At 41.4% G+C, this 13,237-nt stretch overlaps 2 protein-coding genes across 12 annotated transcripts in view; one reads left to right on the top strand and one right to left on the bottom strand.

The window, feature by feature from the left end:
• The window catches only part of lhfpl3 (LHFPL tetraspan subfamily member 3), a 48,746-nt gene extending 45,711 nt beyond the window's left edge, over nucleotides 1–3,035 (top strand). Inside the window, exons 3-4 of the mRNA XM_047389383.1 lie at nucleotides 1,505–1,560; nucleotides 2,227–3,035. Coding sequence (XP_047245339.1) covers nucleotides 1,505–1,527 — 23 coding nt within the window. The 3' untranslated portion in view covers nucleotides 1,528–1,560; nucleotides 2,227–3,035. The remainder of the gene's footprint in view (nucleotides 1–1,504; nucleotides 1,561–2,226) is intronic.
• A 4,506-nt stretch (nucleotides 3,036–7,541) lies between these two features.
• The window catches only part of kmt2e (lysine (K)-specific methyltransferase 2E), a 31,715-nt gene continuing 26,019 nt past the window's right edge, over nucleotides 7,542–13,237 (bottom strand). For all 11 annotated transcript variants that reach the window (XM_047389534.1, XM_047389538.1, XM_047389535.1 and 8 more), the window contains 6 exons: nucleotides 13,153–13,209; nucleotides 12,262–12,798; nucleotides 11,365–11,609; nucleotides 11,194–11,273; nucleotides 10,364–10,443; nucleotides 7,542–10,245 (listed from right to left, as the gene is read on the bottom strand). In XM_047389534.1, the coding sequence (XP_047245490.1) occupies nucleotides 9,211–10,245; nucleotides 10,364–10,443; nucleotides 11,194–11,273; nucleotides 11,365–11,609; nucleotides 12,262–12,798; nucleotides 13,153–13,209 (2,034 nt within the window). In that variant the 3' untranslated portion in view covers nucleotides 7,542–9,210. The remainder of the gene's footprint in view (nucleotides 10,246–10,363; nucleotides 10,444–11,193; nucleotides 11,274–11,364; nucleotides 11,610–12,261; nucleotides 12,799–13,152; nucleotides 13,210–13,237) is intronic.

Genomic DNA, 13,237 nt, shown 5'->3' with positions numbered 1-13,237 from the left:
GCCAGTTGATAATTCCAGAAAAGAGACACTGGTAAATGCAGAAGCAGCGAGCAGGAAGACCTTTCTATGGCAAAAAGAAAACTACACAAAGTTAATAGCAGCAATAGCCCAGTGAACAGCTCTGTCCAAGAAAGATAGGTAAAAAAAAACAAAAGTATTGAGCCAGAAGTACTTTCTATGAGAAGGAATAAAACAGAGAAGTTTAAATTTTCCATTTGCTTAAATTATTAGCTTGTAATATTGATGGTAGTTAGCACAACTGGCGAGTCCCAGAGGTTTTAAATTAAGTGCACCATTAGTTTTCCAACAAACCTGTCCAGAAAAATGCTTCTTCAACCAGCTCAAATATAAATAATACCATAAAGTTTGATTTTAACACTTTTATAAACCCCCAAGTAGCTGCATTAGACGTTTTTTTACATTGAAGCCTGCGGCAGATCGCAGTTAATAAGAACATTCACATACTGCAAACTGGGTTTAAAAGGTTTATAAAATACATTTTGTCATGAACCACTATGACAAGCCATTAGCTGGAAAACTATGTCCTTCAGTGTGAAGATGCAGCCTTCGACTGATAAAACTATAATTGGTCACAACCTGAACTATCCCTTTAAATCTGATCTGGCTTATAAGATTTAAGACTTTACATATCTGACAAATGGCCAGAAATTTAACTGGGTTTTACGTTGAAGTTCATCACTATAATACTGCAAATCATTTCTACTGCAAAAACTCACGTCCAACCTGCAGCTTCATCAACACAACGTCCCTCCTTTCCATGCAAAAGTTTTTAATTTGCATACATTGTAAAGGATCAGTAAACACCACCTGGTCGGCTGCTTTTGTTTGCTTCTGTTCGAAATGAAATTTTTATCTTCTTTTAATTGGATGACAAGCACTCTCAGACCCAAAGAGAATGATTGATGGAGAGCAGAATGAGAACGAAGGAGGATGAAAAGCATCTGGAGAAAGAGAGCGATAGGGAGACGGATGGGTGTCCGAAAGGGAAAACACACAAAAATCAGGGGTTAATTGAAGCCCTGGGAAGCTGGACAGAGTCATGAATTACTAATGGATGTTTACACAGCTGGCTGCTAGACTGTCTAAATTAATCCCAGCCAGTCCATCAACTGGGACGCAGTTGTCTGCCGGCTTATATGAGGTGGGGATGTAAGAGGGAAAAATCATTATAAACCAAGACTGGAGTGGGAAGACAAAATAGAGGAAGAGAGGGAGATAATGAGCCAATTAGGAGGAAGCGGGGAAAGCACAGGTGGTTGCTATTTAAATTTAAAAAATGATTTATTTAATTGCTTGTATTTTGGGAAGAGAAAAAAAAAAAAAAAATCAGGACAATGTCCAAATCTGAGATCATATATTTCATTCAGTTCCTAAATCTGATCCACTGAAACTTTATGCAACACTGCCACCTGCTGGTTATCCATGTGATCTCAGGCTTGACCTCATTTTTATTTTCCTTTTCGTGTTGTTTTTATCCCCACAGAGAGTGGAAATAATGCCATATAACCTCTGGAAATGGTGAAGGATTTACGCACATGGGTATGTACGTTACGTAAAACGGAAATGACAAACATGCTGCAAATTTCACTGAAGAAAGGAACCACATTGAAAAACTCACCCGTTAAATGTTTAGTCCTTTTAACAGAAATATTCACATGTCAAAGTCAAATCTTTCCCCCCCCCATTTATCTCTGGAAAACAAAATGGTTCCCTATAAAAAACAAGAATAAATCTTGTTTTAGCCTTTATTTATGATAAATAAGCCAGTGTTTTCTGATGAAAAACTTACATCCTATTACATAGTAGCTTTCCATTTGAGTCAAAGTAACTTTTTGTTATGCAGTTTTACACAGATTAACTATTATTTAGATAACTTATTTTCATAGTCCACTATATGGGGTCGTAAATTGCATTTATTTGAAATAAATAAATGTTACAGGGTAGAAACAATGTTGAGAAACCTTTTCCAACACTGAGGACAGTTTCCTGGGGCCGTTTTTTCCCCTCTAGGTAATGCAGTTTTGGTGACTAAAGGTTCAGGGTTACATAACTAAAACAAGCCTTTGAACTACAAATAAATCCTTAAAAATATAGATTTCACTGTAGGTTTCCATTTTTAAAGTGTGATGTTTTATGATATTTAGTTTAGTGTGACTTTTTACACAAGAGGTAATATCTGTAGGTTTTTTTTCTTAATGTCTGCAGGTCCTACAGTCGGGATGTGGCATTACTGCAGGGTCCAGCTTCAACCTCCTGGTCCTACCAGTGGCTGGGAAACAGAGCTGAAGAGTTGGGAACCATCAGGCTAAAAAAGCAGCAGCATAAGAGGAAGACCAGATGTCCTGAAAGCAGCCATAAAACCAAGAACAATGATGCCCCTTGTGAACCTTGAGAGATCCCTCTGTAAAATATTTTTTATATTTGTCTGAAACTGACCATTTTTACAGGAAGAGAGTTTGCCATGTTTTCATCTTACCTGAGCTGTTTTGTTCAGAAATGTGAAAAAGGCTGCTTTCATTTGGGATTATCTTAAAAAAAAAAAAAAAACACAGAGGGCCAGACACTGAAACCATCTAAAATTACATCAAACAGAATAGACTGTGATGGACACAATAAAAACTGAACAGCCTTGAGGTTTAAGAGGTTAAATCTCAGTGCTTTTTAATCAAACTCCACCCTGTTTAAGAGGACTGCTGTCTCCAAAGACCTGGGAACTGAACAAATCAATCAAAGAACCGTGTGGTCCTATTTATGATGAAATATTTGGTGTAATAAAACACAAATTGTAGTTATCATAGCTGTCTTTGCCAGTAAAGTGTGTGAACAAAAAACAAAAGTGCGTCGATTAAGAGAACATAAATTCTAAGTATTTTATGTGTAAACTACATGTTGGTTACGTCCCTGTCCTTATGTCATGCCATTGGTTGATTATTAGTACGTGCCATTATTAAGTATCTTGTCTGACAATAATGTAAAACTTGAGAAGAAGAACAAAGAAAACTGAATAACTTTGAGTCTTGTTTTATGTTCATTGCCGGCATTTTCACCCCAACTGTTTAGAAACCACGACATGAATTGAGCAGACTTCATACAAACATTTTGTTTGTAGTTTAGATGAAAAAATAAAAGGCTGGGGGAAAAAAAACATCAGAAATCAGATTTGTTTACTTTTCTGATATTTACTTCAGTTAGGATGGGCTAGTGCCACTAGCTTAGTTAGCACAGGGATTTTTAAAAAACAGCCAGCCAGCCTGAATAATAAGAATAAATCTACAATTGTCTGAAATGAAATACACTGGACTAGTTTAAGATGTTACAACAAATTTAACTGAATTGGTTTAACGTGGTTGGCTTAATTCAGGGTTTCAAGGTTTCATTTGTTAGCAGCCAGTTCTTTGGGACCTTTATTGTTCCCCTTACCCCTTTCTCTTGGCCCATTTTCTAATTACTGTAAATAAATGTAGCTAGTGCCACCAAATTAATAATTCTAGGCGCTTAATTTGCTGGTTTTACAGACTGGTACATGAAGTTAATGGCTTTTAAATATATGCTTTTGTTTTCCGAATGTATTTTTTACTCTATTTAAAATGGGCTAACTTTGTTGAACCAAAAAGTACCGTTAGCTTAACTAAACATAGCTAATGTAACGGTTTCTTTTTGAAATAGATAGCAAGTCTGAAATATAAACATACATCTATTACTACCTAAGGATGAAGATGCATCAGTTGTTAAAAATCCTACAACAAATATAAGATAAAAGCATAAGCCTGAGTCAGTTTTCAACAAGTAAAGATTAGCGGTTCTATGACGCTTTCAGATCATAGTTTCCAGAAGCTGCTTCAAATGAAACTGCTTCCACATTTTTAAAAATACATTTCTGAGCTCTTTAACTACTTTTGCCAACTTAAAGAAACAGTTGTTTCAGATATTGTTTAAACTAAATACAATCACTACTTCCAAAAATAAAAATTACACAAAAACGTTGGAGAACTTTTAGAAAAACTAGGCTAGCGTGCGTACCGTTAGCTTAGTTAAAGTTAGCATAAAGATTTAAAAACAAATTTTATAGTAAGCTGAAAAATATATACTTAAACACAGTCTAAACCTGAACAAATAACTGGTAAAAATTCAAAAGAAAATATAAAATGAAAACATAAACGTGAATTTGTTTTCAAAAACTAAAGATTAGCAGCTCATTTGATTCGGAGTTTCAGGTCAATATCTGTTATTATATGCTTTAACAAAAAGATTTAAAGAATCTTTAAAATGTATTTTATGCTTGTCCGTTTTTCCACATTTTAATAAAAAGTGATGAGCAGTAAATATTCTGATGGACAGAAAAGTGACTTCAATGACTCTTCTGTAGGTGTGTCACACGTCTCTTTCACCCAAATTACATCAGCAAATTATCACAAAAAGTATCAAATTAAAGTTTTTGGAACTTTACAAAATATATATACTTACTTTCCTGGTGGGAATTTTTATTTATTTAAGCTAGAATAGCTTGAAGTACTAGGAAGTATCACTAGCTTAGCTGAAGTTAGCACAGGTATTTTTAATAACCAGCCTAAGTAATAAAAAGCATTCAGCTCCTGGTGACGAGCCATTCATTTGATTCAGGTGTGTTGGAAGATAGCAGCTCTGGAGTAGAAAGATAATGTTTTCAGAAAGTTGAAGGTCACCAGACAAACAATGTAACAGTATTACCTACATTTCACAATGTAGTTGGTTTATATGAGGCCAGGTTGCATGTATTATCATTGGTGTTTTCTAAATGTTGGAGGATGGGAAGGTTTTTGTCTGCCTGATGGTCCATGTATGCCCTCTCGTTTCTACAGGTCCTTCTCAAAATATTAGCATATTGTGATAAAGTTCATTATTTTCTATAATGTAATGATGAAAATTTAACATTCATATATTTTAGATTCATTGCACACTAACTGAAATATTTCAGGTCTTTTATTGTCTTAATACGGATGATTTTGGCATACAGCTCATGAAAACCCAAACTTCCTGTCTCACAAAATTAGCATATTTCATCCGACCAATAAAAGAAAAGTGTTTTTAATACAAAAAACGTCAACCTTCAAATAATCATGTACAGTTATGCACTCAATACTTGGTCGGGAATCCTTTGGCAGAAATGACTGCTTCAATGCGGCGTGGCATGGAGGCAATCAGCCTGTGGCACTGCTGAGGTCTTATGGAGGCCCAGGATGCTTCGATAGCGGCCTTTAGCTCATCCAGAGTGTTGGGTCTTGAGTCTCTCAACGTTCTCTTCACAATATCCCACAGATTCTCTATGGGGTTCAGGTCAGGAGAGTTGGCAGGCCAATTGAGCACAGTGATACCATGGTCAGTAAACCATTTACCAGTGGTTTTGGCACTGTGAGCAGGTGCCAGGTCGTGCTGAAAAATGAAATCTTCATCTCCATAAAGCTTTTCAGCAGATGGAAGCATGAAGTGCTCCAAAATCTCCTGATAGCTAGCTGCATTGACCCTGCCCTTGATAAAACACAGTGGACCAACACCAGCAGCTGACACGGCACCCCAGACCATCACTGACTGTGGGTACTTGACACTGGACTTCTGGCATTTTGGCATTTCCTTCTCCCCCAGTCTTCCTCCAGACTCTGGCACCTTGATTTCCGAATGACATGCAGAATTTGCTTTTATCCAAAAAAAGTACTTTGGACCACTGAGCAACAGTCCAGTGCTGCTTCTCTGTAGCCCAGGTCAGGGGCTTCTGCCGCTGTTTCTGGTTCAAAAGTGGCTTGACCTGGGGAATGCGGCACCTGTAGCCCATATCCTGCACATGCCTGTGCACGGTGGCTCTGGATGTTTCTACTCCAGACTCAGTCCACTGCTTCCGCAGGTCCCCCAAGGTCTGGAATCGGCCCTTCTCCACAATCTTCCTCAGGGTCCGGTCACCTCTCGTTGTGCAGCGTTTTCTGCCACACTTTTTCCTTCCCACAGACTTCCCACTGAGGTGCCTTGATACAGCACTCTGGGAACAGCCTATTCGTTCAGAAATTTCTTTCTGTGTCTTACCCTCTTGCTTGAGGGTGTCAATAGTGGCCTTCTGGACAGCAGTCAGGTCGGCAGTCTTACCCATGATTGGGGTTTTGAGTGATGAACCAGGCTGGGAGTTTTAAAGGCCTCAGGAATCTTTTGCAGGTGTTTAGAGTTAACTCGTTGATTCAGATGATTAGGTTCATAGCTCGTTTAGAGACCATTTTAATGATATGCTAATTTTGTGAGATAGGAATTTTGGGTTTTCATGAGCTGTATGCCAAAATCATCCGTATTAAGACAATAAAAGACCTGAAATATTTCAGTTAGTGTGTAATGAATCTAAAATATATGAATGTTAAATTTTCATCATGACATTATGGAAAATAATGAACTTTATCACAATATGCTAATTTTTTGAGAAGGACCTGTATTCTAGACATGTCAGCTTCCTCCAGGTCCAACTGTTTACACGGCTGGTCTGGAATGCGCTCTAGTTTATGTCCAGTTTAGACCATTCCTGCTGGATTCTTGCTTTTCATGATTGTTGTACCTGTAACCATTTCATGGGTGGAAACATCATCTCTAATGAGCATAGCTATCAATCTGAGATTGAAAATGTTTGCATGAATGTAGAAGAAGTGGTTACCCGAGAAGTGAAGCCACAGATTCTATTAAAGCCTGTGAAAAGCCAGAATAATGGACTTGCAGAATTTCTTAAATGACAATTCAGAAACCTCCATAAAGGCTGCATTAACAAATATAGTTCTTAAAACAGATATTTACACTCAAAATATATTTAAGAAATACCCACAGTAAAGGTATCTTGGAGTTACATGGACTACTACAAGGCCAATCAGAGCATAAGAAGCCATTTTTCCTACAGAAAAAGTTTTAAAAAGCCACTTTACATTTTGCAAATGCGCTGAGGGGACCATGTCTTGTAGTTTGATGAAACTAAAATCGAAAAGTTTGGCCATAATGACCATAGTTGCATTTGGATGAAAAGGTGGGAAGCTAGCCTGAAAACACCACCCCAACTGTGGAGCACAGAGGTGGCAGCATGATGCCGCTGTGTGTACATTTTGGATCAGGAGGAACTGGTGCACTTCACAAGATAAATAGCATTATGTTGAAATACTGAAGCCACTTCAGCAAGGAAATGAAAGCGTGGCCACAAATGGGTCATAATCCTGCGTCCAATTAGTTACAAAAGAGCTGAAGGACAATAAAATTAATGCTCTGGAGGGGCCATGATCTCAGGCTCATAGAAAATATTGGGTCAGAGCCAAAACGGTGTGATACCGAGACGCTCCTGACCCAGTTACACCTGTTCTGTCAGGAGGAATGGGCCAAATGCTCCAGCAAAGTACTGTGAGAAGCCTGAGGAAGGAGACCAAAAATCATAAAATTTAAAAAGGTAATTCTACCAAAAACGGAGGAGGGCATGTAAACGTCTGAATTTGGAAAATGAAGATAATTTTTATTTAAAACATTGGAAGCAAAAAGACAATTTTGGTAGCTTTTATTGAACTAAAACAGGAATAGATTACTCTGATTTAATGGCTGAGAGTTTCGTTCTGTAAAGTCTAGGATAATATCAGCTCATTAATTTCTAAGTTCAATCAACTTCATGTGGTCTGATCAGCGATCAGCCGGTTTAAAAAAAACTTTAGGCAGCAGTTCTTCTGTGACCTTCTGGATAAGATGTCGATGAACTCTCTTTGGGTACTTTTGGTGGGCTGGAGTCTCCTAGGAAGCTGGTCTCACATTGGTCCACTAGAGACCCAATCCCTTTGTTTCCCTTGTTTCTATTGAATATCTTTAGATCAGGGCATGACCGGTTGCTCCTGAGAACGTTTAGCCTACTTCATCTTGCCCGACAGGTCCTATTTAGGTCATTTCTTGATTTTACAGGTACAAATCAGATCTGAAACATTTAAGTGTGACAAAAAAGGTGAAAGTAGCAGAAATCCTCAAGGGGTCAACAACTTTTTCCTAGTTAATTTCCCCCCAAAGCTTTCAGAAAACGTCACCACAAGTGATATAAAACTGTCATTACAGTGATTTATTATAATGAACCATGAAAATAGCCAACCAGTGCAGTGTCTGTGAGTCTCTCTCCTCCACACAAAGGCAACACTCACACACACACAAATAAAAAAGACAAAGTTGAAGAGTCAATAAAAGGGGAGAGAAAAATAAAATAAAAATAATGCTACAGTCACAGAAACATTCAGCTTTGCCGAGAACAGCGTTCATATTTACAACCATATCTTAAAATGGGGGTGATGGGAGCGAATTGTACAAGCATAGAAAAAGAAAAGAAGCAGAATATTTACAAAACCTGTTTCTGGTGAAAGCTGAAGTAACCACCTATACATTAAATTACACTTTCTACAAATAACCATTCATATTCAAAAATAAACCGCTAACTTCCTACTTGTAGGTGAGACCACTCACCTCGCCTACCTCGTTGAGCAAAATCCCACGCACACTTTGCTCCTCTAAGCTGCCATTCACACACACACACACACACACACACACACGCATACACACACGCACAGGTGAAGCCTCCTGAAGGGGCGAGGCTCGCACTCTGAAATGGATCTTTCCTGAATCTGCAGCGGTGAACAGATATTTGTTGTTAGACAGAAGTTTAAAAAAAATAATTGTGTTTTTTTTTTTTTTACTCTATACAAAAAGCTTTTTGTTTGCTATAATGAGCCACTAGATTAAAACATAAACTGTGTACAGAGCTGACGACAGACAGGAGACGAATATAAGGAGGAAGGGAGGGAAGAGGCTGGAATGTCCACTGATTAACAAAATGTGGGGAATTACGTCGGGATTCTGAACAAAAAACAGAAATTCTTCTTCTCCGTCTTCAGAGAGGATGGTATAAAAAGGAAAAACAAAACAAATGTAGGCCAGAGAGAGGGCTATGAGCACCAGGGGGATCGTCCATCTTTATTTTCTAACAGTTTGTCCTTTTTCCTTAAATTGTTTTTGTCCTCGTTATTCCTTTAAAGTACCCTTTTATCCCACAATCAGCTGTTTTTCCACTGGCCATGTGTTCAGGTACATAGAAAACGTATCTACAGCTTATGGTACATGCCCCTCTCCAGCAGAGTTCTCAGGGGGCCAACAGAGGGAGGTCGTGGTGAGGGAGAAGGGTCAGTGCCACCCTGTGCTCAGGTACCCCTGGCTGTGGAAAGAGTTCGAGGATGCAGGAGCTCCGCGAGTCCCGGGAGGCATCTGGGAGGCAGTGGCCTGAGCAGGGCCTTGTTGAGGCTGTTGTGGGGGAGGTGGGGGAGGAGGCGGCAGTCCGGTCTGCTGCAGGGGTGGGGGATATGAGGATGGGGGTACGGAAGTGTTCGGTGTAGCACCAGGGTGCATCATTGCTGTTTGGAACCCCCCTAAGTTCTGATAGTGGTGGGGCTGCAGCGGGGTGTTGGAGGAGGGAGCCGGGGGAGGCGGAGGAGGCGGAGGCGGAGGGGTCAGAGACATGAGCGTGCTGCCGGACGGTGCCTGCTGCTGCTGTTGCTGCTGGGGGGTCTGACCTTGCAGCAGGGGAGGTGGAGGCGGAGCGGTGGTCATCATGAGCTGATGTTGCTGGATGGGAGGGGGCTGCAGGTTGACGTGGAGCAGCGTAGGGCCTGGTAACGGATGTGGAGGAGGTGGGGGAGGAGGAGGTGGCGCAGCTGAGCTCTGATAGTGAACACTGTGGGGGAGAGCCTGTATCAGGGGCTGAGATCCAGGTGGGTAAGTCTGGGTAACTGCGGGGTTAAACCCAGGGAAGGGTCTGGCAGGTGAGGGGCTCTGGTTGGAGAAGTAGGCTGTAGAGGCGGGTGGTGCAGGGGGTGGAGGGGGAGGAGGAGGTGGAGCACCTTGTGTGTTGTACTGGGGGAAAGGACCAGGTCCGGCTTGAGCTTGAGGCTGCTGCTGGGTTTGAGGCTGGTTGGAAAACAGCGCCCTCTGGCTGCGGTAGGGTGAGCCCTGAGGCTGGGGCTTCGGGGAATGAAGGAGCGAGGAACCTGGGTAGTGGACAGGAGAGGAGGCCAGCGGGGCAGCGGGGTGCAACTTTGTCGGGGTCACAGGGGCTGGCTTGGATCCAACGGGCTTGCTGTTTGGATTCGTTGTCCACGGCTGACCGTCGCAGTCTTCGGCCGGGCGACTGGAAGGCTGGGTATGAGGGCCGGGAGAGCAGGGCTGCACGGTAAAACAGAAATCTGTCAGTGTTCATTATTAGTTGAGTTATTTTCAAACTAAAGACATGGATGAATGTCAGTGAAGCTGTTGATCAGAATCAGAACCGATGTGGTCTTACCGTGTGGGTCGGGGTTTTTTGGAGACTGGGAGAAGCACAGTCTCTTAGTGCAGGCGTGTCCCCTCCTTCTGGCTCACCATCTAATAAAACAGAGCAATATTACAAAGAATGATGCAAGACTGACTCCCTATTACAGTGCAAAGTGAAATGATCAATACTCATCAAACCTTTAGAACCACAAAGTTTACTGTTTTATTGGGATTTTATGAACACAAAGTAATCCATAATACTGCAACCTCTAACAGCGTTTCTTCCAAGAATATCCTGTATTTAGCTCACAGCATAATGCTGCCACCACCATGTTTCACAAGGGAAAGCCTCCTGCCACACACAACATTTGGGGTTTAGGTCAAACAGTGAAATTCTGGTCTCTTCTAATAGGAGCACCTTCTTCTACCTTTGTTGTGTATCTACATGGTTGGAGTAATGTTTAGCAATTTTCAGTCTTCAATAAAGCTTAGATTTTTGATTTGGGCACATTTAACAGTTTGTCAACAGATTCCGACACCTGAGCTGTGGACCTCTGCAGCTCCGTTTTTTTTTACCTTATTCTTCACACCTCTGTTTGTTCACTAATGCTCCCTAACAAACCGCAGGCCTTCAGAACAGCTATAATACACAGAGCCAGTCTTTACCAATTAGATCATCTTTATTTAGGAGTACCAAAGTAAAGGGGGGCAGGGGGTCAAACAAATACCTCCCGTTCCAGATTTTTGTTCGTAAAAAAATTTAAAAACAATTTCTCTTTTTCGTTCTACCTACGAATGATGCAATACTTTGTGATTTTAAGAAGATTAAATGTGAAAAAGTTGAAGGGATGTGTGGTTTACCTGCATCTTTATCTTTGCTGAGTAGGAGAGCTCTGTGATAACCGCGCTCTCTGGCCTGCTCTACTGAGGTTGATGACGTCCTGATAATAGAGACAGGAACAACATTCAATATTCTGTGCTCTCCATAAATAATGCTAAAATACATCCAGTACTACGTCAGACAGCACCTACCACTGCCCTTCTCCTCCCTCCTTCTCTCCAGAGGCTTCACTCTCCTCACTGGGCTGAGGCTCCTTGACGGTGGGGGTGGAGTTACATGGAGCAGAAGGTAGGGGAGGCTCAATGGTGGGCTCCAGAGCCACGGGGAAAGCCTCCACTGTCAAAGGCGGCACAGTGGACACGGGAGAGCTGCACTCTGTCTTGGAACCGCTGCGCCGCGCTTCTCGCTGACGCTTCCGGTACTCGAGCAAGGAAACCTTAGAGGAAAGAGCAGTTTATGTTTACCGTCACTGAAACTGGATGCAGTGTTTCGGAAGCAATCGAAGATCAACAAAGAGCCCAGAAAATGTAGATGGAGAGGTGCAATGCAATTTAATACAGTATGGGGCAGCATTTACAGTCAACTTTAATGTCTAAACTCAAATTTCCACAGTTCGGATGTTCCTTCAGCACATTTTAAATTTAAATATGGAAGCTGCAAAAAAAGGAGACTGCAAGGGAGACAAGAAAAATGGTTTAAATGACTGATGGGAGCAAAGACAAATAATAGGGGGAATGACTCCATTGTTGGATGGAAGGATGGATGCAAGCATAGAAAAACAATGGAAGGACCGACGGATAGACGAATGGATTAAAATTACAATAACTATTAGAAAATGGGTCTGGAAATAAAAATATTTCCCCTTTTTTAACATAATTTACTCACCTGTCCCGACTGGGAAAATGCTTCTTATCAAATCCCGGACTTTTCAAATGTCTAATTACATTCAGGATTGTTGTTGAGCTAATCTTATTGAACCACACATTTCCTGCAGCTATGAGATAAAACTGTTTACTTTTAACAACCCTGATTCCCCTCATATCTATCAAGATATAAACACAAAAAACACCCTGAAGGTAAGCCCTCACCTTTTTCCTCTGTGGTGGGTTCTGAGCTGACCCTCCTTCATTGTCCCCATTCAGTGAGCGGGAGAAGACGAGCGAACTTCCCTCCTCAGAGCAGGGGTAGAACAGTTGTCCCTGCGCCTCACTGAAAGGAGGCTGAGAGCCGGACAGTGACCCTGCTCCTGCTGCTGGCGCTGCTGCAGTCCCAGCTGTAGGCTCTGGCCTGAAAGGAGCTGCCAGAGGCTCCAGAGTGTGAGACGGAGTGAGATCCCGTAAGTTTGAGTTGACTGGGGAGAAGTTCAGACCAGCTGGTCCAGTCGGGCCTCTGTCCGGGCTTTTTATCCAGCCCGAAAAAGATGAAGTGCACGTTTCTGCAGATGAAAGAGCTTCGTTTGAGTTTTCTGCAAGCCCACCATCTGTCCTCTCCTCTACACAGTCCACCAACTCAGGAGCTGGAAGCTGTGGGCTCTCTGGAAGAGAAACCTTGACCTCTGAGGCGAGTCCATCTGAAACGGGAGGCCGGACACACGGAGAGGAGACTAACGAAGGAGGACGATCAGCCTGGGAAAAAGGGAAAGTATCAGCATCAGCTGACTTTTATCTCCCTGACAAATACTTTAACTCATTTATATTAAAATGACCTAAAGTTTCCTAAACATTTTTAATAACATTCCATATTTTTACATTTTATATGAATATTTTAGCAAAAATTACAGTCCTTAGTCCTTTTTTTCCTCTGGATGTACAGATGGATAGATGGCTGACAAATAGATGGATGATGAACGTATGTTGGACGGACAGACAAATGAATGGGTCAACAGATTGTTGGATGGAAAGAAGGACCGACTGATGGATGAATCACAGAAGTATTTCTCCATCAGTTCATAATTTAAAAGGTACAGGGAAACATCTCACCTCTTGCACGGAGGGTTTCCGACTGACCTCCGGTGAGTTCTCCTCACAAGATTCAGTCTGTGGATCAGGAAACAAACTCAGTCAC

Source organism: Girardinichthys multiradiatus, chromosome 17 (assembly GCF_021462225.1).
Source record: "Girardinichthys multiradiatus isolate DD_20200921_A chromosome 17, DD_fGirMul_XY1, whole genome shotgun sequence".
NCBI classification, from domain to species: domain Eukaryota; kingdom Metazoa; phylum Chordata; class Actinopteri; order Cyprinodontiformes; family Goodeidae; genus Girardinichthys; species Girardinichthys multiradiatus.
The sequence above is the reverse complement of the archived record's forward strand: the minus strand, read 5'-3'. Positions and strand labels throughout refer to the sequence as shown.